Source organism: Macrotis lagotis, chromosome 7, assembly GCF_037893015.1.
Source record: "Macrotis lagotis isolate mMagLag1 chromosome 7, bilby.v1.9.chrom.fasta, whole genome shotgun sequence".
Lineage (NCBI taxonomy): Eukaryota > Metazoa > Chordata > Mammalia > Peramelemorphia > Peramelidae > Macrotis > Macrotis lagotis.
The window spans coordinates 129,467,171-129,493,843 of record NC_133664.1 but is presented as its reverse complement, the minus strand read 5'-3'; the positions used below and the strand labels follow the sequence as shown (position 1 = coordinate 129,493,843).

Sequence of the window (26,673 nt, the reverse complement as noted above, 5' to 3'; positions counted from 1 at the left end):
GAGGCTGGATTTGCACCCAGGTACTCCTGACTTCAGGGCCAGAGCTCTATCCACTGTGCCATCGAGCCACCCCCAATTCTGCTCTTTAAAGCATTCTTCTCCTCAATAAATTTTGAACTGTTTTATCCATTTGACCTAATCTGTTTTTAACATATTATTTTCTTCAACATTTTTTTGGATCTCCTTGACTAAGCTGCTGACTTTGTTTTCATGTTTTTCCTGCATCTCTCTCATTTTTTCCCCCAATTTTTCTTCCATCTCCCTTACTTGATTTTCAAAATCTTTTTTGAGCTCTATCATAGCCTGAGCCCAACTTCTATTTTTCTTAGAGTCTAGAAGCAGAAGTTTGTACTTCCTCATCTTCAGATTGAGTACGTTGATCCTTCTTGGGATCATACGCAAAGTTTGTCAGGCCCCCTTTTTTCCTGCTTACTCATTTCCCCAGTCTATGTCTGGTTTTGGGGGTGCTTCCTGAGCTTTTGAGTTTTATTGGGACACCCCCACAAGGACCTCAGTAGTATGAGGCTCTGACTGCTCTCCTGGTCTGTGAATGACCACAAGCACACTCCTCTGCCACAGGGTTGGGGGGTTGTCCCTACTCTATGGGGGGCCTAGACTGTGATCAGAATCTGAATGTGGTCAGACCTCAGAAGTCTCTCTCCTCTCCCTTACCTTCAGTGGGCTGAGCAATCAGGGCACAGCTGCCTAGAGGCTCCTGCTTGCTGGCTTGAGCCTGCTTCCGTTTCCTGTATCTGGGCATGCTGAGTGCCACGGCAGCACTGAGTGCTGTGACCGGCTGAGAGCCTGGGCTTCACACTTACCTGGCAGAAGTTTCCCTGCTATCTTCCAAGTTGTACTTTGTGTTCCCTGGGGTACAGGTCAGGAAACTACTTCTGCTTCTAGGAGCCATGGCTCCCAGGCACCCTGGGGCTGTTCCTGGGAGGCTGAAGTTTCTTTACTCTGGCAGTGCTGCCCCTCTAACCCAGTGGAACACTCCCCCTCCCCCTACTTTCTAGGTTACCTTGGGCTGAAGAATTGCCTCACTGGATCTTTCTGTGGATTCTGTCTCTCCAAATTTTACATAATTTTAAGATTTTTGAAATATTTTGGAGCACCTAGGAGAGGCTCTTCTCCTGCCACGATCTTGGCTCCGCGCCCCCCTCCAGTATTTTATTTTGACTGCTATGTGGAATTTCTCTTTCTAGTTCTACTTCCTAAGCTTTGTTGGTAGTACAAAAAAATTTGTGTGGGCTTATTTATATCCTGAAACTCTGCTTAAGTTAATTGTTTCAACTATTTTTTAACTTATTCTCTTAAGTATATATCTAAGGAAATATCATATTAATTACCAAGAGTGATAGCTTTTGTTTACTTATTACCTATTTTTATTCCTTTAATTTATTTTTCATGCCTTATTGCCAGGGCTAGCATTTCTTTAATATATATTTAATATATATTTTATATATATAATATATATTTTAATATATATCTTTAATATATTATTGAATAATAACGATAATAGACATCCTTGCTTTACCTCTGATCTCATATGGAAGGCTTCAAGCTTATGTCTGTTATGCTTGCTCTTGTTTTCTAACTGATAAATCCTGTGACATTTCCACTCTCATTTTTTTAGTTGTTTTTTTTGTTTGTTTGTTTTGGCAAGGCAATTAAATGGCTGCCCAAGACCACACAGTTATATAATTATTAAGTGTCTGAGGTCAGATTTGAACTCAGATACTCCTGACTCCAGGGTTGGTGCTCTATTCACTGTGCCACCTAGCCGCCCCTTTTCCACTCTTCTTAATACCTATGCATCATGACACTGTCAAACTTCCCTCCTCCAAGATATCCTCAGTCCACTCAAGTTTGCATGACGTTGTTCCCTCATTGTTCTCTACCTATATAACTCACCAATCCTCCTCACTATTCTTTTCCAGAATCATTACTCATGTTCCAACCCTTATGTGTGGTTATATCCCAAAACTCTCTTCCTCTGCTCTTCTATTGATAAGTCCCAATGGCCCTAGATACCACTATCATCATTATTCACATTATTCTGAAATCTATATATATCCAAATCTAATCTCTCACCTGAGCTCCCTTCCCATTATATGGCTATATTATATTGGCTATCTCCATAAAGACAAATCAGATGTATCTCAAACTCATCATGTTCAAAACAGAACTCATTATTTTCTAAACTAAAGCCAGACCTTTTTATAACTTAACCTTTTCTTTGCCTTCCTTCTTTCCTTGCTTTCACAGGCACATCTCATCCTTCTAGTTAGCAGGTTCACAACCTCAACATTTTCTTTTACATACCCTTTCACAGCTTCATCAAATCTGCTATCATATCTTGTTGCTTCTATCTCCACAGCATAATTTCTCTGTCCTCATTTCTCATAGTCACCATCCGATTTCAGATCCGTAACACCTCTCACCCAGATTATTGGATATATACTTGTAATTTGTCTTCTTGCCTAGAGTTCCCCCCCCCTTACTCTATACATCTTCCAGATAACCACCAAACTCATAAACTTGAAATAAAGGGCTGATTATGTCACTCTATAAAATAAGCTTCACTGTTTCCCTATTAATTCTAGAATGAAACTAATTTCTCTGATTGACGATTAAACTTTTTAAAAATCTGGCTTCAACATATCTTTCCACATGGTTATCATCTCATATTAATCTCCCTCATAAGACTCTATAATACAGCCAAACTAATTGGTTTATGACTTGATCTACATATGCAATATTCCATTTCCCATGTCAGTACCTTTGAGTAAATTCTCTTCCAAGTTTAGAATGTTCTTCTTAACTTCTACCTCTTAGAATCCTAAGCTCCTTTCAAAGCTCAGTTCCAATGCCATCTTTGATAAAAGTGTATCTTGAACACCTCCAGTTATCAGTGTGCACTGCATTGAAATTACTTTGCACTTATTTGTATTTATTCATTATGTAATTGATGCCTATCTACCAGTGTAATTCAAGATCCCCAAAGGCAGAATATTTTTTTTTAAAAAAAGGTATATCTCCAATGTCTGGCACACATAAAAATGCTTATTCAATTTAATTAAAATCAAAGTGCATCAAATGAGCAAAGAAATAACAGAAAATATTTCCCCAAAATTCCTATTGTATCTTTACCTAAAAAGTTATGTTGGGAGATAAAAGAATATGTTCAGCAATATAAGGAAACAAAGTGTGATCTACAGAGCTCAATGCAAATTTAAAACTTCTCATTACTGGCTCCTGGATTTCAGCCATGAAATGTATTGACCTTTTTATTCCAGTCTAGCAGTGCTGCCAATCTTTGTTTGCTTAGTGATTATCAATTCACCAGGGGGAAAATGGGTCTTTCCTTGGCATTATTTCAAAGTTTAAAAGAGATTTTGACAGGGTAGATATCTCCTGGGATAAGCAAAGTAAAGCTTTCTATCCCAAAGTAAAATGATATTAAAAATTTGCAATCAAAATATTGAAATGAACTTTCCTTACCCCTAACATATACACAGGAATGAATGACAAAAAAATAAATACACACTTAGGTAAATACCAAGTCTAAAAATGAAAAAATCATCAGATAGGATCAAATAATATATACATGCTTCCTGACTTTCAAACAGTAGTTTACAAAGTAAACTTTATTTTAGAAAGGTAGCATTTCATTTTAAAGAAATATAAAAAGTTAAAGTATAGTAATAAGAAAATAATACAAATGATCATAGAGAAATAGGAAAAAGAAAAAAAAGTAGAGGCAGGGATAATATTTAGTGTCTAAGATCAAGGTTCACAGAATTATCTTGTAATGAATTTAAATACCTTCTCAATTTCCTCACAGAGGTAAAATAGGATATCCAACCTGACCTAGAAAGCAGTTCAATCTATAATCCAAATCTTTAGTTACCAAAATCCAATGGTTTGTTTTACTGTTCTTGTTTTCTACTACCATTCTCCCTTCCTGAAATAATCTCTCCCATTTACTGAAGTCAGTACTGTGATCATAGACATATTTGATTGGGTTATTCAGATTAGAAAGAATGGTACAAGACAGTTCTGTCTTTATATTGTTTATTTGTTTAAGTCGTGTCTGACTCTTCATGACCTCATTTAGCCATTACTTGGCAAAGATGTTGGAGTGGGCTACCACTTCCTTTTCCAGCTCATTTTATAGATAAAAAAACTAAGAAAAATGGGGTTAAGTTACTTACCTAGGGTCACACATGCTATGTCTGATGCTGGATTTGAACTTAGGTATTTCTGACTCCAAGTTTGGAAGTCTATCTACTCAGCCTCTCTCAGTGGGCAGGTCCTACCACCAAAGCTGCAAGAGTCCAGAGGGTCAAGAATGTTGCTGAACGGTATATGTTAGTATTTTCCCAGAGTTAGCAGTGTGCCCTGGTTTCTTACTGGTATGGGAGGAAAAGAAACTAAGGAAGCTCTTTTGAGAAAAGCGCTAAATGGACTCATTGAGAGGCAGTTAAGGATGGACTAAATTGTCGAATTCTGTTGTCAGATGTCACATGCTGGTCCTTTCCTAGCAAAACCAACTTAAAACCAAGAGACTTCCTCAGCAGTCAGACCATCTCCAATAGTCCTGTTTCCTAAAAACCAGTGGCGGTAATGCTAATAGTAGTAGTGGTGGTGGTGGTGGGCATAGCAGAGATGGCAGTAGTAATCATGGTAGTACAGGCAGTAGTGGTCACAGTGGAAATGGTAGTAGTGGAACTGGTGGTATGGCAGTAGCATTGGCAGTGGCAGTAGGGATAGTGGTAGTAGTAGTAGAAGTAGTAGAAGGAGAAGGAGGAGTTAGTAGTAAAAGACAGTAATAGTAGTCCTAATAGACAATAATAGGCAGTAGTAGTAGTAGTAGTAGTAGTAGTAGTAGTAGTAGTTAGCAGTAGTAGTTAGTGGTGATAGACAGTCATAGTAGGAAGTAGTAGTTAGTAGTAAGAGACAATAATAGGTAGTAGTTAGTAGTAATAGACAGTAACAGTGGTAGTAGTTAGCAGTAGTAGTTAGTAATAATAGACAGTAACAGTAGGTAGTAGTAGTTAGTAATAGTAATAGTAATGGTTAGAAATGGTAGTACTAACAGTAAATTCTTCTAAGAGCATGATTTTTTCATGTTTTTATACCTATACTGTATATATGATATTATTCATATGGATATTGACACCAATGATATATATTTCAGCAAATCCATGCCTGCTCATCCTGTGCAATTCTTACCCATGTACCCCACATAACTTGGCCTCAAGGGATCCACCCAAAATTCTTTAGACTTCCTTACTTTCTCTTGAAATTACAAGAATAACTATGGAGTGCATAAGCCCTCTATTACTCCTCATTCTCAAATGTCCAATCCAGTTTTTCTTTTTTTCAGTTTACATTTCTTTTGTGATAATATTTATTAAAAGTCCTTAAAGTCCTTTTGTGTTACATGGGGAGCCTAAACATACCTATCATGTACCTTTCTATTATCATCTGAGGGATATTCAGTTTTAATTCTTTGGAGTCATCCTTTAAAATCTTAATCTTTAGAAACTATTGCCCCCTTAAAACCCACTTAGAGAGTTAATTGCTTCAGAACCTTGCCCTAGAGCTCAGTTCTCCAGATTGTAGGGTAAATGAAAACTCACTTCAACCCATTACATTTAGCCAATCCCTAGACCACTACTTCATGTTCCAGCTAGTTACATGTTTACCCAGCATAGACATTTAGCCATCTACCCTGCCAGCACATGCAAGACTTAGTCCATTGTCCTTCTTTTGCTCTAAGAAAAATATAAACCTACCACAAAATCCTATCTACTTTCTTATAGTTCCTCTCACCATCCCTTAAATACCAAAATTCTCTTCCCTAGTCATCTTATTGTATAGGGAGACATCTTATTGGAAGGCAGGTTTTAAATCAAAGGAAATGAGGATGATATAAATTTACAAGCACTAAGCATGGTGAAATCTAGCATCTCTACATCTATTAGTCAACTGAGCAAAAGTAAACATATAGTTTCCTTTGGAACATTTATTAAAGTATTCCTTTTTCATCTGAATATCATCATTGAGAATGTCCTTGATGCATATGGAGCTTTTTTTTCTTTAAAAGTTGTATTAAATTGCATTAGTGAAAGCAGGTATTATGCTGGCAATCACTGATTTTTACTTTGGATACTTTTTTTCCAATATTCATAAGACCTAAGATTTTTACCATCTTTTACCATCTTTTTCCATCTTTCCCTCCTTCAGATGCCTTGTGAATTGATTCCTTAATAATTGCTTCAGAAATGTGAAATCTCCAACATTATCTTCCATATGTGTTTTATGCGGCAAAGTGGTGCAGTGGATGGTGTGTTTGGTCTGGACTAAAGAAGACCTGATTTCAAATGAAACCTCAGATACGTACTTGCTGTGTGACTTTGAGGAAGTCATTTAATTTCTATTTACCTATAGTTTCCTCCTTGTAAACTGAGGATAGTAACAGTACCTACATTCCAGGGTTGTTGTGACGTTCAAGTGAGATATTTCTAAAGTGCTCAGCACAGAGCTTGGTGGGTAGCTGGTAGGGAGGAATTATGTATATACTTATTTCTCTTACCTTCCCTAATATAAGGACTTTGTTTTTGCTTTTCTCTTTAGAGCCCTTTTCTATAGGGGTATCCAATGTCATGACAATTAAACCCAAGGATGTCATGGTCATTTTCTTTGAAGGTTAAAAGGATTTGTTATAAATTTTTTTTCCCATCTTTGTCTTTTTTTCCAAGTATTGCCTATGACACATGTTAGTTGGATGACATCATAGTGCCCTTTGGTAATTCTCAAACTAGGATATGTAGAAATATTCTAAGAATCATTCTAAGAAATATTCTAAGAATCTAAGAAATATTCTAAGAATTGGGCATTCCAACAGAATTCCTTCAATTATGAAATCATAGGCTGGATGTTAGGGGTAAGGGAAGAGTGGGAGGTTCTAAATTACAGGGTTATTGTGAAGCAAAAATTAATTCATGCATATTAATACATAATGTATTTAAAGTACTTTATAATCCTTAAAACCTCATTATTATTATTAACTGGGTTTTTCTCACTGTGGCAATGAAATTCATTCATTCCCTAATTAACTGTCATACTCTTCCAAACCTTCTCAAGTCCTCTACACCACTGTCACTCCCTTTTCTTAGTAAATACTATTACTACCAATATTACTAAAAAAAACACTGAAGGCTTTTCATTTTGAACTTCCCTCATCCATAAGCCTGAAAATTCCTGTAAAGCACAGATTCTTAACCTAGGGTCCAAAGAAAACCGATAGGTTCATTACTTTTTTTTTTTCCAATTACAATTACAATATAATTGGATTCCTTTGTATTCCTATGTATTTTATTTTATGCATTTAAAAAGATTATTCTCAGAAGGGATACATAGGCTTTATTAGACAGCTAAAGGGTACTATGACATCCCAAAACTTAAAAATTTCATCTCTAGAGCTTTATTTACTCTCTCTCTCTCTCTCTCTCTCTCTCTCTCTCTCTCTCTCTCTCTCTCTCTCTCTCCCTCCCTCCCTCCCTCCCTCTCTCTCTCTCTCTCTCTCTCTCTCCTTTGTTGTTATATTCTCTGAAAAGGCAGTGGTCATTCTCTTTGCATAGGCTAATCTTGCTACTTGTGCCCTTAATATTAATGTCTTCGATGTCAAACATTAGCTTCCTTGATTATTCATTCTCTCTCTCTCTCTCTCTCTCTCTCTCTCTCTCTCTCTCTCTCTCAGTTCTTTTTTCTCTTAAATATAAATGAGCCTAGTTCTGCCTCATCCTTTAAAAATAAAACTTTTAATACTCTTACCACTTTAAGATACTGTCCTACTTCTCTTTTTTTTTTACAACCATCTTGAAAAGGTAATCTATAAACTTGCTTCCCTTTCATTTCCTAATAAATCCATTTCACTTCTCAACTTATTTTTTGTCCTTCTTTCTCCAAGAGGACTATGACATCAGGATGGTGATGCCACGTCTTCAAAGTAAATTGAATTTAAAAGAGGTAGGGCTGTGCAAAGTCATCAGCCTTACTCTCTCCTCTTGAGTCATTTGGATATAGATATCGATGATCTACATCTAGATCTAGATATGTAGATATATAGAATCAGGATGACTAGATATGGCCCCAATGAGAAACCTTAGTCTTTTAATATAAAGATCTTTCCCAGGTTTCAGTTTGACCGAGGCAAGGTCCATTAAGTGATTAAGGTTAGGTGAGAAAGAAATAAAGAAAATAATGGTCTCTTTTAGCTAGTCCAAGAAAAATAAAGTTAATCTGGACTCATAGTTTTTGGCCAAAACAGATCTGGCTTACAATCAAGTCTCTTTACTGAAAGTTGCTCTCTTTAAGGGTTAGTATCAATGACCTCTTGTCAGAAAAATCTTGTCTTTTCTTAATCATCATTCTTCTTGATAGCTTTTAATATTCTTAACTAACTCTTCTTTATGGATATCCCTCTTCTTTACTCCCTTGCCATCTCTCCTGGTTCTCTTCCTACCTGCCTGGATATTCTTTTTTTTAATTTATTTACTTTGAATTTTATAATTTTTCCCCCTAATCTCACTTCCCTCCCACCACCACCCACAGAAGGCTGTCTGTTAGGCTTTCCATTGTTTGCATGGCATACATTGATCTAAATTAAATGTGATAAGAGAAAAACCATATCCTTAAGGAAAAAAATAAAGTATAAGAGATAGCAAAATTACATAACAAGGTAACAGTAATAGTCTTTGGTCTTTGTTTAAACTCCACAATTCTTTCTCTGGATACAGATGGTATTCTCCATTGCAGACACCCCAAAACTATGCCTGATTGTTGCACTGATGGAATGAGCAAGTCCATTAAGGTTGATCGTCACCCCCATGTTGATGTTACTACCTGGATATTCTTCAGTCTTTCACTGTTAGACCATTATTCATAACCCAGCTCTCCTGAAATCCTCCCCTGGGTCTTCTTTTCCACTCTTTTGGCAGATTCCACTCCCTCACATACACAGATGTATGCATTTGTGTAAGTATGGAGATGAATAGGTAATATCATTGTAACCTTCCAGTTTATCATATGGCACCTTGTGCAAAATAGTTACTTAATAAAAGTTTCTTAAATAGAATTGATGAGCTGGACTCAGTAATAGTGCTAGAAACATTCTTCCAATATAAGCATGGTTCCAAAGAATGAAAATATTATTATTCCTAATGTTATCAGAAACAAGGTATTAATATCAAAGAAGATAATAACTGTCAGTAATGGTTTCTTGAGGCAATAGCATTTGAAATATTATTATTAGAAGCAAAGCATCAAGAACCACCAAGGAAGATTATAACTAGATCAGTGACAGTCCCCTGAAGCAATATAATTTAATGTCTCACTCTACTAGGATTTAAATGTAGTCCAAGATATCAAAAAGTTTGCTTTTCCTATGATTGAAAAAGTCTGAAGAAACACACTACATTCTATTTATTCAAACCTAGAATACCATGTCCTTATTCCAGAATTGGGTTTCAATTCTATCCATTTTTACTTACATGAAGAAAAGTTAATATTCAAAATATTGCGAGTCTTTATCCCTTAAAGAGTAGTGATAATGCCCTATCTTGAGCACTATTAAAACTTACATATAATTTAATTTGTTGTTTCAGGCCTTAGGAAATTACTAAAATAAATCTGAGAATTGAATATTAAATATCTCTTTAACCATTAAACATGTGGGGTGCCAAAATGGATATATAAATTTGTATTAAATTCCACTTTGTTCTTCAACATGAAGACTTTTGCAAGACACTAGAGAGAGAATGAAAGAAAATGCTCCACATCTATTAAAAATAACTGGACTTGAAAATCTATAATAAGCTCTAAGCAACAGTTTACTATCCTTTGGAAACAAGTGTGATTTATTGGTTGACATATCAATTGTCAAGTAATCAGACAGTAAATTTTATTTAGATATTATGAACCTTGTGTTGTGGAAGCCAGAAGCAGAAACATCAGATGGAAAGTACAATATGGGAAATTACACACAAAAATAAATCTATTATTACTTTCCTCTATATCTGTATTTAAGAAAAAACACATCTCAACTTCCCTCTCATCTCCTTGATAATTTTATATTTAAAGATAATGACTCAGATGGGCTATGTCCAGTATAAAATAGAGGGTTTATCGATGGTTTCTGTTCCTATATTACTTTTGTTAATGGACTTTGCTTCTGTAAAATGCTGAAACCACTCTATAATCCATGTTTGATTTATATCTCTCATTTACCACAGTCTCTATGTTGGGGAGTAAAAAAGCTGAAAATTTAAGATTACATTCTCTGCCTCCAGTTAAATATTGCAGAAATGATGCTCCATTTGCATAAGAATATGGTATTAAATAAAGGAACATTTTGAGTTCCTTTCCCCTTCCCAATTCCTAATCCCTAGCTAGTCCCCAGCTGCAATAATTAATTTAGACTCACAAAATCACAGAATCTGAGCTGGATGGGCCTTTAGGGAGCATCTAGCCCGATCAATGCCAGAACAAGTCTTTGAACTGCACATACATGGCAAGTGTTCATCCTGCACTGGCTTAAAGATCTCCCTGCAATTCCCCACTAGCTCTGGGACTGGAAAGATAGAAAAATGAAGAGACAGAGGGAATGTTTGATTGGTTCCTGTGTGCTGGTCCTGTCTCAGCACTGGGGACCCAAACACAAGAAAACAAGAAAGACCCTACTCTCCAGGAGCTTACATTCTAATAAGGCAAGATAAAACAAAACAAGGGGAGCTAGAAAACTATGGGAAAAGGAATGGGCTCCATGTCTAGAGAAAAGGCTAATGAGGAGGTAAAACAGCCAGGAAAGTGCTGGGGACATCAGGGCAACAAGTCTAACAAAGCTCCTGAGACATGGGACAAGTCCAGAGAGTGAGGTAATAAGCTGGGAGAAAAATAGAATCTCTCCCTCCATGTAAGATCCCTTTAAATATGTCAGGGCAGTTAACATGCCACAGACAGGCTTTTTTTCTGCAGGTTAAATAGTGCATCCCAAAATGTCCTGTTTACCACCTGTCATGTAGTCAGCTTCCATTAAAGCATGCTTCAATTTTGATATATTTTCCATTAATTTGAGCAGTTACTTGGCACGTCTTTAATAATCTGTCTTAACTACAATCACATCATCCATGCCACAGAGGTGCAAAATTGAGGCAACATTTTCTTTTCCAAAAGATTTCTAGATGTTCTTTTCCAAGCTGCAGAGTTAGAAAAAGCAGTTTCCTTCTTCACTTGTGCTTTGGAAAGACAGAGTGGCTTTCCAAATCTATGGGCTTCTTGACAGACTGATCCTCTTAATAGGTTATCACATTGTTTTTCCATAAAACTATCCTGATCCCCAGGTCAGCAAATAGGCACAAATTGAAGTTTTCTTCAAGTCATCTTGAAAAGCTAACAAACTGGGTCTTCTCTAGCACAGTCATCTATCAACTTTTGACTGATCCTCAACTGAGATAATCTAGAAGCCCTTAACCATCTTAGCTGCTTTCCTTTAAATGCTCCCTATGTTATCAGTCATTCCCAAAATGTTGCTTCCAAAATTAAAAAAAATTCAAGATGTGGATCAACCAGGAAAGGGACTAACACCTTCCTAATCTGATATATTACATCCTACCAGGAAGTTCTGTAGCAAAGTAGACAGAGTTCTGACCCTGCCACCAGGAAAATTCTAGAAACAAATCTTGCCTCAGTCAATTATGAGCTATGGGATCCTAGATAAGGCATTTAATTTCTGTTAGCCTCAGCTTCCTAATCTTTAAAAAGAGAGTACTTATAGGAGACTTTGGAGGAGCAAATGAGTTAATATATGCAAAGGGTTATGTAAACAATAAACTTATCTAAAAATGCTAGCTATTATTACTTTTATTACTACTTTTTTTAGATGTTTACTAATCTTAAAAAAAAACAGAACTTATCTAGGAATGTAAGTCAAACTATTTGACTTGAAGCTTAAAGACTATCTTCTCTCCCCCTTTTTGAAAACCAAGACATGTATCCTTCTTATGGTATTTTTATTCTCTATGATTTTTAAAAAATAATTCAATAACTACATCTGTCAGATTTTGCAGTGTTCACCTTGGTGTGGTGAGAAATTCATCACTCACCATTTATCTTGAATATTAACTCTTCATTATCCATTTCTGTCCTGTCCTTTATAAAGGACAATATTTGATTGAGTCAATCAATCACTGGATCTCCTGACCTCTTATTAAAGTTAACTAACAAATGCTATACCTGATATTTTAAATAGGTAATAATAGTTCTCCTGAATCAATCAATCATATGTTTCTAAATCAGGCCTAAAACAATCTTTAATCAATTAAGACATCCTTGAAAGGTACTGAGTATTAGATAGAAGTACATGTGAATTGGCTGATAAAGTAGCATTATTGTCTCTGTGACCTGCCCGTTTCATTCTGCTAATGCATCATGTTGATGGGGAATTGAAGCAACACTGATACACTGCCAATGCATTCAGTAATGCAGTTTTCTTTTGTATTTTTAATCTTTTATGAATAATCTGGTTTAAATTTCTCCAAAAGAAACTCCTAGCATATGTATTGCTATCCCTTCAAACACAATTTTTTCTGGTTCAGACACTCCTACAACCTCTAGAATTTTAGTTTAGCCACTCAAAGAGATAGGATATACCTTAGATTTCAACATCCACAACTGCATCATGTACTTGATTTTTAAGTTCTGAAATTTCCATCTCTAATAAAAATCTCCTGTTCTCCTTTCTAGCTCTGCTTTATGCCTCATAAACCAATTCATCATGCTTACTACAATCTCTAGTCCTTCTGGCCCTCCTGGTTCACACAAAGTCTATGATAGCTGCTTATCTCACTTTAACTTCATAATCTTGACCCTAGAGTTGATCAGTCCAATTTCAACAATGATATTTAATACCTTTTCCTTTTGCCTTCTATTTTTCTAATTTTCATCACTGCATCATACCTGCCTTATAAGTGTTCCAAAATCTAAACTGTTGAATAATCAACCACTAGATAAAAGCAAGAAACCTTCTTAACTGGTTATAATTAAAATTCATGTTTTCTAATACCAAAAAAAGGATCCTGTGACTGTCTAGCCATCTTTCTATTCTTCCTTGATTCACCTTGATTCAATTTTTATTCTATTCCACTCCTCTCATCATTCCAAACCTTTTTTTTCCTCAATCACACTGCTCCCTAATATTTACCATTACTATAACCTCTCCAGAGACTTTTGCCTCCTACTTTAGAAAAATCAAGCCCATTTAATTATGAGCTGTCTCATCTCCCTCAGTCTTTATCTTGAAAACCCTACTCCAGTCTTTGAAGTAGACATTTTGTTTGCCAAGGCTAATCTACCTAAATCATCAAAGAACCTATAAGGGAATTCTGAGCTCATTATAACAGAGTCCCTAAATTTAACATATAAGGAATGTTGCTTTTTAGTGATTTACCTACTCTCACATAAGAAATAAGCAGCAAAAGTAATATGTGAATCTAGATCCTCTAACTACAAATTTAAAACTATTTTTATGAGTCACATTGGTCTTGTTCTCTTTCTCTCATGCCCTTCCACTTCATCTCAGACCTTGCCCCATCAAAATACCTTGAATATTTCTTATCCTTTTTCTCTATTGACTCATTTACCTCTGACCTACAAATATGTTCAATTCTATATTTTTAAAAAGCCTTTAAATGGCCACATCATCTCCTTAAGCTTCTTTCTAGTTCTCTACTCCTGTTCCCTCAACCAATGAGGTTGCATAATTTATAGAGAGCGAGCATTAGAGTCAAGAAAATCTGAGTTTAAGTCAGCTTCAAACGTTTACTTAATGTATAAATCTTGGCAAGTCATTTTGCTGTCCACCTTAGTATTCATATCTGTAAAAACTGGGAATAATAGCACTATAAAGATAAAATGAGATAAAACATTAAAGTATTTTGCAAACTTTAAAGCATTATGTAAATGCTATTATTGGAGTCTTAAACCCCTATACAGTACCTAGAAAACATTTCTCTTTCATAGCAAATTATTAAATATCACATAATGCTTGGGTGAGAGACATTATTTTACTAGAGTATGAGATGAAAAATTCACTCAGAGAGGGCTCCCCTTGGTCTTTGATTGTATAACAATATATGTGAGACACCTAGAAAAAAAGACACACACACACACACACACACACACACACACACACACACACACAGACCTCCCAGAATCTAGAAACAGTAGGGTCAGGAAGGCTTGACATTATCCTGTTCCAAGGAGAAAGCAAGGACATTGGTGATTTCTATCACTTACTTGTAAAATTATTCCTTGCGTACTATTCCTTTAAAAGAAATTGCTTTTACTTTTAACTGAGTTTTCCCCAATATACAATACCTTTCCCAATAGAAATGTTTTTCCTTGATCCTTTTTCCCCCCTTTGATCTCTTTTGCTGGATCTTTATCCATAACAGCAGGGGGTCCCACAAAGTTCTATCCTGCCTCATCTTCTCTTCTTCCCCAAGACTACTTCACTTGGTGATCTCAATAGCTTCTATGGTTTCAATTATCATCTTTATGCAAAAGATTCACAGATCTGCGTGCTCAGTCCTAACATCTCTCCCATCTCATCTTGCACTTCCAACAATCAAACTGAATGTCATGAGATATCTTAAAAAACCCAAATTGAATGCCCTGAGATACCTTAAAATCAAATTAGATTTACTATCTTTCCCCCTAGATCCTCAAACATTCTTAAATTCCCTATTACTATCAAGAAAACTATTATCCTCCCAATAACTCAAGATCATAATAATCTAGGGTATCCTTGACTTTTCAACTTTCCTTCCCTCTCCATTATATTCAATCAATGGCCAAGTCCTATCATGTATACCTTTATAACATCTCTTATATATACCCACCTTTCTATCTTCTGACATTGCAACCACAATAGTGAAGGCCTTCAGTCATCTTATGCTTGAACTATTGTGTTAGCAAGATGTAGTCTTTGCCTCAAATCTCTCCACTATACTCCATCCTCCACTCAGTTATAAATTTCTCCTCCATCAAAACTGAATAAAAAAAGTGAATACATTCCAATAGTTCCTTATCAAGTCCAGGATAAAAAAATAAAATCATCCCTTTGCTGTTTAAAGTCCTTTATAACCTCGCCCTGTTTGCCTTTTCCATCTTCCAAACTACTTATTTCTTTAGAAATACTCTATGACCCAGTGATACTAGCCTCCTTGAAAAATAAAATTCCATCTCCTAATTCAGAATCTTTTCACTCTCCTCTAGGCTTGGATCATTCTACCTTCTTAGCCCTACCTCTAATATTCTCTGACTCCCTTTCTGTCTGAAAGAAATTTGCATGAAATCTTTCCCAGACCTCCTTAGTACCACCTTCTTCAGAAGTTTTAAAATATATATATATATATATCCCTCTGGAACTTTTACTTACTGCTCCAGGCTTTGTAATCTGAGATTCAATAGAAAAAACTTAACCCTACCTAAATATGAGAAATTTTCAAAGACTTGAAAATAGCTATCAAGCTCCACCCTAAATCATCACATCTTTAGAAATTGGTTAGTTGGTCCAATTCCTTCATTTGATCCTCATAAGCCATGGTCTCAAGACTTTTCTGGGCGATAAAACCCCATTTGCAATGTCTTTCTGGTGTGTGTGTGTATGTGTGTGTATGTACATACTATATGTCTGACTACAACAGAATACAGTAGGACTGTTTTTGTGTAAATCTCAATGCTTTTCCAGTTCACATGTGGTCATTTTCTAAATGATCTGGAAGTTCTGTCTCTTTTAATTCAGTCTTAGTCCTTCCCCCATCCCCCCTTCTCTCTCACTACTGACATTATACTGTTTATTCATTTTAAACTTGTATCATACCAAAATCACCAGATCTTTCTTAGGACATTAGCCATCTAATATGCTTGTCCTACATTGTAACAAGTGAGACTTTTTTTCTGCACTTAAAGGAACTAATTTAAATTTATCCTTATTCACTTTTATCTTAGATTCAGTCAAATTCTTAGTCCATCAAAATCTTTTTTGGATCCTTACTCTCTTAACCAGCTTTTTATCCTCTATAAATTTAATGAGATTATCATCTATGACTTTATTCAGTCATGAATAAAATAAAAAGTTAGTCAACTCAAGGCCACATGAAGATGGTGAGATATTACCCTAGAGACTTCCTGTCAAGAGGAATATGTTCCCTCATATTGTTGTATAAGTTGTATTGGTATCTTTGGTTGTATTACTATCTTTTCCATGACTTTCCATTTTCTGATAAGAAAATCTTTACTGAACTAGAGTTGAACTAAGCCTGTAGTAATTCTCTCTTCTACTGGTTTCGGTGATTCTGTTAAAAAAGAAACAATGTTAGCTAGGCAAGAAATGCTCATGATGAAGCCATTATAGTTTCCATCTTCCCATTCTTTATATTTACTCTCCACTTCATTAACAGTTTATTCTAGAATTTCCACAGGTATCACATTCAATCAAGTTCAGTGACCCCAAATTCTCTTCACTCTTTGAAAACTGGGGCAACTTCACCCTTTCTCCATGTTGAATTATCTTTTCCAGTTTTCTATGCTATGTCAGTGGTCCAGCAATCACATCTTCCACTTTCCTCAATATCTGAGAACATACATGCTTTAAATTTATCAAAGCAGTTTAGAGGTCCCTTACTATCCTGTTTGTGATTTTTTATTGTCATTTTTCTGAGCAAAGCTTATCCTCCTTATTTAGTTAAAAACAGAAGCAAACCAAGAATTAAGCAATTCTTCCTTTTTCCCCATTATTGTTTGCCCATTATCTTATTCATTCTAATCCACATTCCCATACCTTCTTAGACATTCCTGTTCTTCCCAATATATCTTTAAAAACCTACTTGCTTCTAAGCCTCTGCTCATTCTGAGCTTTCACATTACAGACATGCTTTGTACAGCACCTTATTAAATTGACCTTCCTCTATTATTTGGCCTTGTTTTCAACTTCTGTACATATCTCTTAAAAATCTAAGCTGGTTGATGATTTCTCTGCTTAGATTGTTAAGTATAAGATTCTCAAAACTATATTCCTAGTAAAAAAGAAAGATTGATTTCTTTAGAGAGTATTCAGCCTTCATATCTGTCACCTTGACCAACTTAGTAAGAAATTAAGACCCCCAGGTATCTTCCCTATGTTAATTACGAACTCAGGAGGGCAATGATCAGGATTGTTGGGAGATCTGTCCTGCCAGGAAGAGACCAAATAGTAGTATACAGGGATGATAGTCTTTGAGAAGCAGTTTGGGCAACTTAATACTGTGCAATCTTCATGATCAGGCCACAAAGGAGGTTGATCATTTCCCCTATTCTCTGTTTCTGTGTAAAATTCAACTCTTTTCCAGTTCATGTGAGGTCATTTTCTAAATGGCCATCACCTATAAGTTAGTGGTAAGATCTTAGAGAATAAAACTTTAAAATCTCTAATCTATATTTTGCCTTTTATTATAATCCTATGTTTATAAAGCTTTTATAATTTTAGGTTTAGCAAGATACATCAGTTCTTTCAGACAAATACTTTCCCCCTCTTTCAACTTTCCTGGAATAATTTCTTTTTTAAATCTTCAGAATTTCCTTCTTGGCTATTTCTCCATCCCATATGGTATGACCTCTCTAAAATCATTTTACTCCAATCTAATATCTTACCCATATTTCCTCTAAAAGTGGTATTTTTTTCAAATCTTGGAAGCATGTCAGAATGTGTCCAGCTTTTTTTCCCCCACTCTATCACAAAATCCAGAAAGCAGGGGTCATTTTTTTCCATGGGGCTTCCCAGTTTCAACCCTAGTAACTAGTTTCTCCAGATATGCAAGAATTATCAGATCTAGCATAGTCTTTCCTTGCTGATTCCTCTACCTGTGGGTCAAGTTCATCTCCTTGCATTAAGAACTATGGTGGCTCTTATTCATTAACTGTGGCTATTTTTATATACTTTATATAAATTTTACTACTGTACTTCCTTGGAGCTTATCTCCTCGGGGCTCCAGGAAATTTATTTTTGCTTCTTTATAACTACTCTCTATGGTGGCTGAGGGGGATAGTTGGGGAAATAAATAAATAAACAACTTTATCCTTGCTTTTGTCTTGTTTCTAATAGTTTAAAACTACTTCAATTACATTTGCATCACACCTGGCTAATAAATTCTTCCTAGTCATTGTGAGGTATTTTTGGCCAGGAATCTGCTATACTTGTACTTTAAGTTCAAAGCTTCAAGTCCCGTTTCCAAATTCCACTTCTTTAGCCAGCTGTTTTTGCTCAGATTAACCTTTGTTTTTCTGCATCTCTTATCTTTAATCAATAGAGGGGAAAAATCTTTCTCCCTGATATAAATCTGTTTCCTGCCCATGACTGCATAATCATTGAAAAAAATATTTTTAGTTGCTTCCCAGTAATGTCATTTGTGCCCATATAATAACCTAAACAGGATAGTTGTAATTATCAACATGTTCCCCTGGAAGGCAACAGATTTCACTACTGTTGTTAACAAGTCAACAAAAATGTGCACTCTCTCTCAACAGAGAACCACTATCTAATGCTACCCTTCTTCCTCTAACCCAAATTGCTCATATAATGTTTGTATCTATATTTAAAAATTCCTTGAAGGATAAGAACTTCTTCCACCTCAAACTATCCATATCTAGTCAAACAGCCTGAAATCTGCTAAATTTTATTTATAAACTGTCTCTTTTTCCCCCCTTTCCCTTTTTCCTTTGTGTAATATTCCTTCACTCTCTAAGATCCTTACAAGGGTCAAACTTTCCCCTTTTCACCTAAAATGCTTTTCTTTTTCCTACTATATCCATTTGTTTTAGGAACAATTTATCAAGAGTCTGAAAACCTGGAAAGTAGAGAGGAATTAAGTCTTTTACTTTCTCCTTCAGGGAAATCATCCTACATACACTTGGGAAACAAATAACTGTCATCTAGTTGTGGCAGAAATGTAAACATTATAATTTCAGCATAAAGAAGTAAATGATTTTCTCTATTTTCTATATTGGTTGAAATTTTCAGTCATTAATTTTCTGCAAAACTTGCAGGTACTTACACTTCAACTCTAAATGTTTAGAAAATAAATTTAGATAATAAATATATATTCCATTATCACCTCTTAATGCAAAAGCTCCCTTGGTCTCAACACAATCCCACAGTCATATTTTACTTTACTTCAGTCTTGCCACCAAATAACTCTGTTTCATCAATTTTCCCCCACCCAATAATCCATTCTATGAATGGTTCAAACTCCAATATTTCCATTTTCCTTTTCTTACATTAGTTTATCTTACCCCAATCACTTTCTTCTTTTTCTTATATGTTCTTAAGATTCTATTTTGTGATCCTCTTCATTTGCCCCAATCCCATTTCTCTTTTAACCAGAAAATTTTCCTTCACATCATTTCTAAATTCAAATTCTGATTGACTTCCCATGTTCAAATCTTTACAAAGTATGTGTGTATACCACACTCCTCAATGTTTTAATCAACTCTAGTCCCCCTTTCTTTTCATATTTCTCCCATAACTCTCTAACATAGAACACAGACTTCAATAAGAACTTAGCCTCACTTCAGATTTAAAGACTATAAGGCTGTCAAAGATTAAAAATAATCACTTCTATAAAAGCAAAGCATTTACTATGTTTATGACTCAAATGAATTTAAATAATTTTCAATTATTTTTCAGTTGTGTTCAATTTGTAGTTTTTCTTGGCAAAAATACTGTTGTGATTGGCCATTTTCTTCTCTGCTCATTTTACAGATATGGAAACTGAGACCAACAGAATTAAGTGACTTGCCCAGATCACACAAACCTATGAGTAGGATGAAATTATCATCATTTTATAGATGAGAAATCCAAGGCACACAGGTTAACTGACTTGCCTCAGTGATAACAAACATTAAGTCTGTACAACAACTGTGTGCATAAGCAGTAATTATGATATGATTATCTTTTGTTTTAGTAATATTCATACAAGTTATTATGGCAAGGCTGACTTGAAATATCTGGCTTTTCCCAGATGAAACGAAATTCAACCATTTCCACAGCTAGTCAGTTGACTTACAATCTACTCTCCTATTAGGTTTTTAAATTCTGTAGTTAGGAATGAATACTCTTAAGAACTCCAAAGAAATGTGTGAATGTGGGAGTTCTCAAAGAGCACCTTTCAATGACTTTTAATGCTATCATAGTATTGTTAATGTGAAGAAAACAAACATTTCAAGGATTATTACATTGGTGGTGAAACGGAGATAGTCCTTCTAACACACACACAGCAAAAATATTCATTTTCATAAAAACATTAAAAATACATTTCAGTATATTTTTAAAAGTTCTATTTCCAAAAAACCTTATCTCCAGGAACATATACAGTTCACAAATAACCTCCCAGGTAAGGAATAGAAATTTAAGCTATGTTCTTTGTCCAATACTTTGGGGGTAAATGGAGAGAATCATTTTTACAGACAGGATAAATGTTAATGTGCAAAATATTATATTAAAGTATACTCTACATCAGAATTGAAAGTGTGAATGAAAAAGTAAAGTACAAAAAATGGTTTATAATATAAAGCAATTTAATTAGGACTGATAAACAATAACTCCAACTAGAATATAGACTACTAAGTTAATGAAAAAGCTACAGCCAAAAGCAACTCAAAAGTAACATTTATAAGAGTAAAAGAAGAAATGTAGAGGAAATGGATAAATGTACTTAGGTCTAAAGATAAAAATAGCAAGAACACCATGCTTTCAGCTTAATTCATAACATATTATCAAAGGTTGATTTTATTTTTTGTGTTTACTTTTTACAGACACATAAGTGAGTACAGCAACAACTGCACAAGATATACTTAACAAATTAGCAAAATACTTTTTGCTGACTTATTGACAATACCACTTGAAACATGGGCAATACAATAATACAATAAAATGAAAATAAAAACAAAATTGAGCATGAAATAAGCAAAATAAGCCATTTTTTAAAAATAAGAAAGCAAAGCAAGATTTATTTTTATATAGAAAAGATCAGATTTCATATCTTATATATATATCATTTATTATATTTTCTAAGTATAGGTATGATTGCGAATTATAATCCTCTAAAATGACAAAGGGAATGGAGACTATTTTAATGAAGAAATTATGAATATTGACAACTTTTAAAATTCTGTGATCTTCCTACATAAATTAGTGGATTTAGTTTGACATATGCCCTAAAGTAGAATAAGATGAGGATAATTGCTAATTATGGAGTTTGAAGAATAAGATATAAAAGGGCAATACATATATTAATAATTCAGTTTTGGGCTTAAAAACCATCATGGTCTATACAAGGGGATAAAGGGAAGAATAGTTGATTTCTATTTTAAAATCCACATTTGTTAAACTCAAAAGAATGAGAAAATGGTGTTTATATTATTATTCCTTCAGAGAAAAAAAAACTAAGTAATTTATCACCTCCAAATTATTTATTGGTTTTTAAATAGTAATTATTATGGGAACCTTGATTAAAAATGCATCATTTAGATACATGGACACAAAGACAGCTAATATTAAACTTTACCAATCCCTGCTAAAAAATTTTTCTAAACCTTTCCTTCTCCCCCACTTCCTCAAAAGATGTTATAAAGCACCAGTTCTATTCATTTAATAATCAGGTTATGGAATCAAAGTTGGTCACTCAGAAATAATAACAGAATTCTATGAGGAGGAAAGCTTATAGTTCCTTGTGAGCAGACACTTTTATATGATCAGCAGTAGCATTTCACCTAATATTTTTACTCTCTTGTAAGGAAACAAGGGCTTTTGGACTAGAAATATAAAATATTGAATCTAACTAATAAGGAAAAAAGTGTTACAGAAATTTTTAAGACATAAAATACAAAAAAAAAAAAGCTTTTTTCACTTACCTCATAATAACTTCGAACTGCATTACAAAATGCTTCATCTGCTACAATTTGGGTTTCTCCATTAAGGAAGGCCAGAAATCGTTCTTTTAATAGCTGCAACTGTTGTTTATTAAGCTGTAAAAATGAGGGAAGATAGGAAAAATGTTAACTCCTGAAGGCAAATTTAAAGATATGTAAAAGTTTAATATAAGATAAATTTTACAAAATGAATGACACTGTAATGTGGAAATAAAGGAAAATTTGAAAAATTCCCAAATTATTTCCCCATTTTTTCTGATTCAACTTAAAATACTTAAAATACAAGGGGATAAAGGGAAGAATAGTTGATTTCTATTTTAAAATCCACATTTGTTAAACTCAAAAGAATGAGAAAATGGTGTTTAAATTATTATTCCTTCAGAGAAAGTTATGGTCTTTTTCAATAATTTCTTTATATTACCACCAAAAAAAGTATTATTTTATAACATACATCTGGTGTGTAACTTCTTCAGTCTTGTCTGAACATCTCTTTTTTATCCAAATTTCTGAAAATGTTATTTGAATTTATAATTCTTTTAGATCTCCAGATAGACTAAATATTAAATGATTATTAATTAGATTAAATCTAGAAATGAGATTTTTAATAGTTTACTGCCTAGAGTTACATAATATGCCATTTTTCAAGCTTGAAAGGATTTAAGGTTCTTGAAGCATTGCAGTTAATTGCTATTCCAAAATTCTCTATATCACATCTTAAATATCTCTTGATTCCTTTGAGGACCATACACAAATACCAAAGGAGGAATAATAAAATGTAACCAAAATTATTTTAAAAGTATCACAATTTAAAATAAACAATTAAGTATGAATTAAACTATCTAGAGTTTAAGTTCTAATTTGCCTTGGGGAAAAAGCTGGACTTTTGTTTCCTTACATGTAAAATGAGGAAATTAAACCATCTAATTCCAATGGTCCTGTCTAACATAAACATTCTATGATCCTATAGTAATCAGCCATGGCCAAATACAACCTGAATTTTAGTAATATGTTGCACTACAGATAAAAAGTCAGATACTGAAATGCATAAGGGGGAAAATAAAATAATTATCCTATCAAAGAGAATTCTGAACAGATTCTGAATAGGTTTTATAACCAGAAAGGAATATAGTGAGCTTAGAGATAGCTACAAAGTTGATTAAAAGTTTGGAAAATAAAATTTATGTGGAAAAGCTAAAGGAAAGTATATGAAGCAGCATAGGAAGGATGACTACATGAAGTCAATTTGAATCTATGTTCAAAAATCTTATTAAAATTCTATTCAAATATGATGTCCTATATTGTAGGATACTACTCTTTCACAAGATGCATTTCTAAAGGAACCCGACAGACAAGGCAGTTTATATAAAAAGTGTTGCTAGTAGCAACAGGGTGATTTAAAAAGTGCCCCTATTCTAGACAGATTAGTTTAAACAAGCTTTAGGCTGAACACAGACGAAAGCCAATTCACTCTTCTACTAAAGTTAGTTCCTGGTTTTTTTTTTTTTAAATGGGGGGGGGGAGCATATACTTTTATTGCCTCAGTAACTTCACATGGCATGATTTTTCCCTCCTTGCTTAAGGAAACAAGGTCTTTGGATTAGAAAAGCAAAAATCTCTCTCTTTAATTAATTCAAATAGATTAATATCTGACTACTGGATACTCTCCAGAGGAGAAAGTAAGGCTATTGACTTTGCATTCCTTCACTTAAATCCAACTCACTCGCATATCATGGCATCACATTCCTGTTGTCATGGACTTCTTCAAGAATGAAGGACAAACAATAACAATAATAGCAACAAACAATCTAATAAGGAGTAGAAATTCTCTGTAGTTACAATAGACCAATGATCACTACAGGTTGAGTTATAAATAGATTTAATTAATGTGACATTAATAAGGAGAGATTTATGACTCTATCTTAATATTTAAAGTCAGTTAAAAGTAGAAATGTTAAATATTGGTGATAACTGGTGAATCAGATTAATAAAATTCATTCAGTGAATTAGAGTGATAAAATTTTAGAGCTGGAAGGATATTTTATAGATTACAAAACTGATACCCCTTTCAATTCAATCTAATCTTAATTTATCATGCATTTATTAAGTACTACAGTATATAAAGCATTGCTAAACACTGTAGGCACCACCAAATCTAGCAAAGACTCAATTCTTCCCTTCATTATCTCCTCCAATATATTCATAGTTGGTAATGGGTTGTAGTTCATTCAATCTCATGGTAAGGTTCCCAATTTTTCTTTAAGTAGCCTTCAATTTTAACATTTTTGGACAGTAGAAATGATTCACTCATAGAGTGATTTTCTATTGCTGATGGGAGTTCCCAAGATGATCTTTTTTTTAAAATAAGATCATGCTGATTTTATCTATTCTTGGAGTTTAGGTTCACTCCTTTACTTTAGCAAAAATCTGCAACCTCATCTATGTGGATTTTCCATTCATATGTTAATCAGAATTCATTCATGCCTGTACATTCTTTGGCTCTATAGTCAACATCCCACCAAAAGTTTATTAAGAAGTCCATCCAAGGTTGTCCTCACACTTCTTTCACATCCAAATGACACCAAAGGAACATTCAGTCTCTCTTTCATTTATTACTTTTGTCATAGAACCAGGCCATCTTCTTTTTCAATAGCATATCTCCTTTACATCCATTCTACAAAAATATGAACCTTTTGTCTATAATGTGATACATCCCGTGCATGTCAATTATTCACCTTGACATTACTCTCAAGATCTTTTATTCTCCACATTTTTCATTCAATTATGTGATGGTAATGTTGGAGTCTATTTTGGAATAACATTTTCAAAATCAAATTGTTCTCTTCTAATACTTTCACCAGAGCTTCCTTTCAAATTACATACAAACTGATCTAATTTCAATATAGATGGATTAGTAATTTTATTCATCAGTAGTTATTTAGTTAATAATGTCAGATTTTTTTTCATGTATTTGATACCTTCTCCTCCTTTGGGTACCTTGAGAACTGATCCCTTAACTCCTCAAAATTGTATAATCTATATCACAGAACTTCTCTCTTCGTATTTAATTGGTCAAACTGTTTTTGCTACCTTTGTTTTATCATTTGAAATTTCTATTTTCTCTATGAATAAATCTTGAGGACTATAATAGCAAAGTACAAATATAGTAACTTCTCTATCTTTGATAGCAAAAAGAGAATGATGTAGAAATCTGAATGTGTTTTTGAATATTGTATCGATTTACTGCTCTTTAAATAGTATCTGTTGCAGGGATATACTAGATATTCAACTGTTAAATTAGAGCTTGATTTACTATTTAGCTGATTGATTAGATAAAAGAAAATTATGGGAGATATCAATAATGCAGATTAAACATAAAAGTACATCTTACATAGTTTTTTCAGATCCTGATAATTACATATTTACCAACAATCCCCATTTTCTTCCCAAGACTTCTTTAATTTCTTATCATTTCTTCCCACTATTCTATAAGGTGATATTCCTCTATCCAAGGCAAAAGCATGATAGAAAAGTCAAAAAATTCACAAAAAGTAAGTATAAAAAACTATTATCAGATATACAAAGTAAAAGTAACAAGACAAACTAAAGATTCTTTAGCCTCATAACTATCACTATGTAGAATAGAACTAATTATAGTTTTATGGTACTACAACTGGGGAGCAAGTATATTAATTATTAAATTATTTGCCAAAGCAAATTGTTTTATATTCCCTGGAAATCTTTGAAACTGACAAAAATCATGGCCTGCTCAAATCAATTAATCAAAAATAATCCTTTCTGGAGACACAGGAATGATTAGGTGACCTTTAAATATTGCTTTTCTAAGCAATCTGAATACTTGTTTGAATTGTTTTAAGTGACACATTCATTTCTTAAACAATTCTCCTGCCTTTGGGAGGAAAACATTTTTTGCTGTTATTTTTTTATTTACCAAAATTCTCATCTTAACTCACTTATTTCAAAGCTTTAACAAATTAAAACTTTACTATTTTGAAAATTCATTAGTACTCTTTAGGTACCACCATTCAACCAGTTATGAATCTGTCTAATTCTAAACTAGTTCACATTTCTACAACATTTAAACAATATCAGTTTAAGATGCTTGGTCAAAAGTTTTACTAAAATCCAAGTAAGCTATGTTAGTCTATCACATTGCCCTTATTAGTCAGTCAAGTGATCCTATCGAGTATCACACTTACTGGCAGGTTATCTTCAAAAAGGAATGTAAAGGAGATGCCACAGGGTTTAGCAGCTAGATTTCTTTCTTAAGGACCAAACTTTACACCAAATCATTTTGGCTTTCACTATCTAACCAACAATACTTCCAAGGCCAAACTCTACTTGGTCACTGTTTGGGCCAGTTTGACTCAGTGAATGTAAAATATTTTCTATTTTGGTCTGCAACCCTGAGAGTCTTCCCTTCCTAGACTGATTTTTTTTGACAAGATAAAAGAATCCTTTTTTTTCTTGATTTCTAGCATTAATCACTGAACAGGCACTGAATACTGTCTAAACCCAACTGAAACCTGTTAAAGACCTTTGCTTAAAAAGGTCAAGGCATCAGAAGCCATCTCCAATCATCCTGATCTATATCTGGCTACTGGACCCAGATGGCTCCAG

At 34.1% G+C, this 26,673-nt stretch overlaps 1 protein-coding gene across 1 annotated transcript in view; it reads right to left on the bottom strand.

Moving 5' to 3' along the window:
* CADPS2 (calcium dependent secretion activator 2) overlaps nt 1-26,673 on the bottom strand; it is a 713,380-nt gene that overhangs the window by 549,672 nt on the left and 137,035 nt on the right. Inside the window, exon 2 of the mRNA XM_074195280.1 lies at nt 22,018-22,131. Coding sequence (XP_074051381.1) covers nt 22,018-22,131 — 114 coding nt within the window. The remainder of the gene's footprint in view (nt 1-22,017; nt 22,132-26,673) is intronic.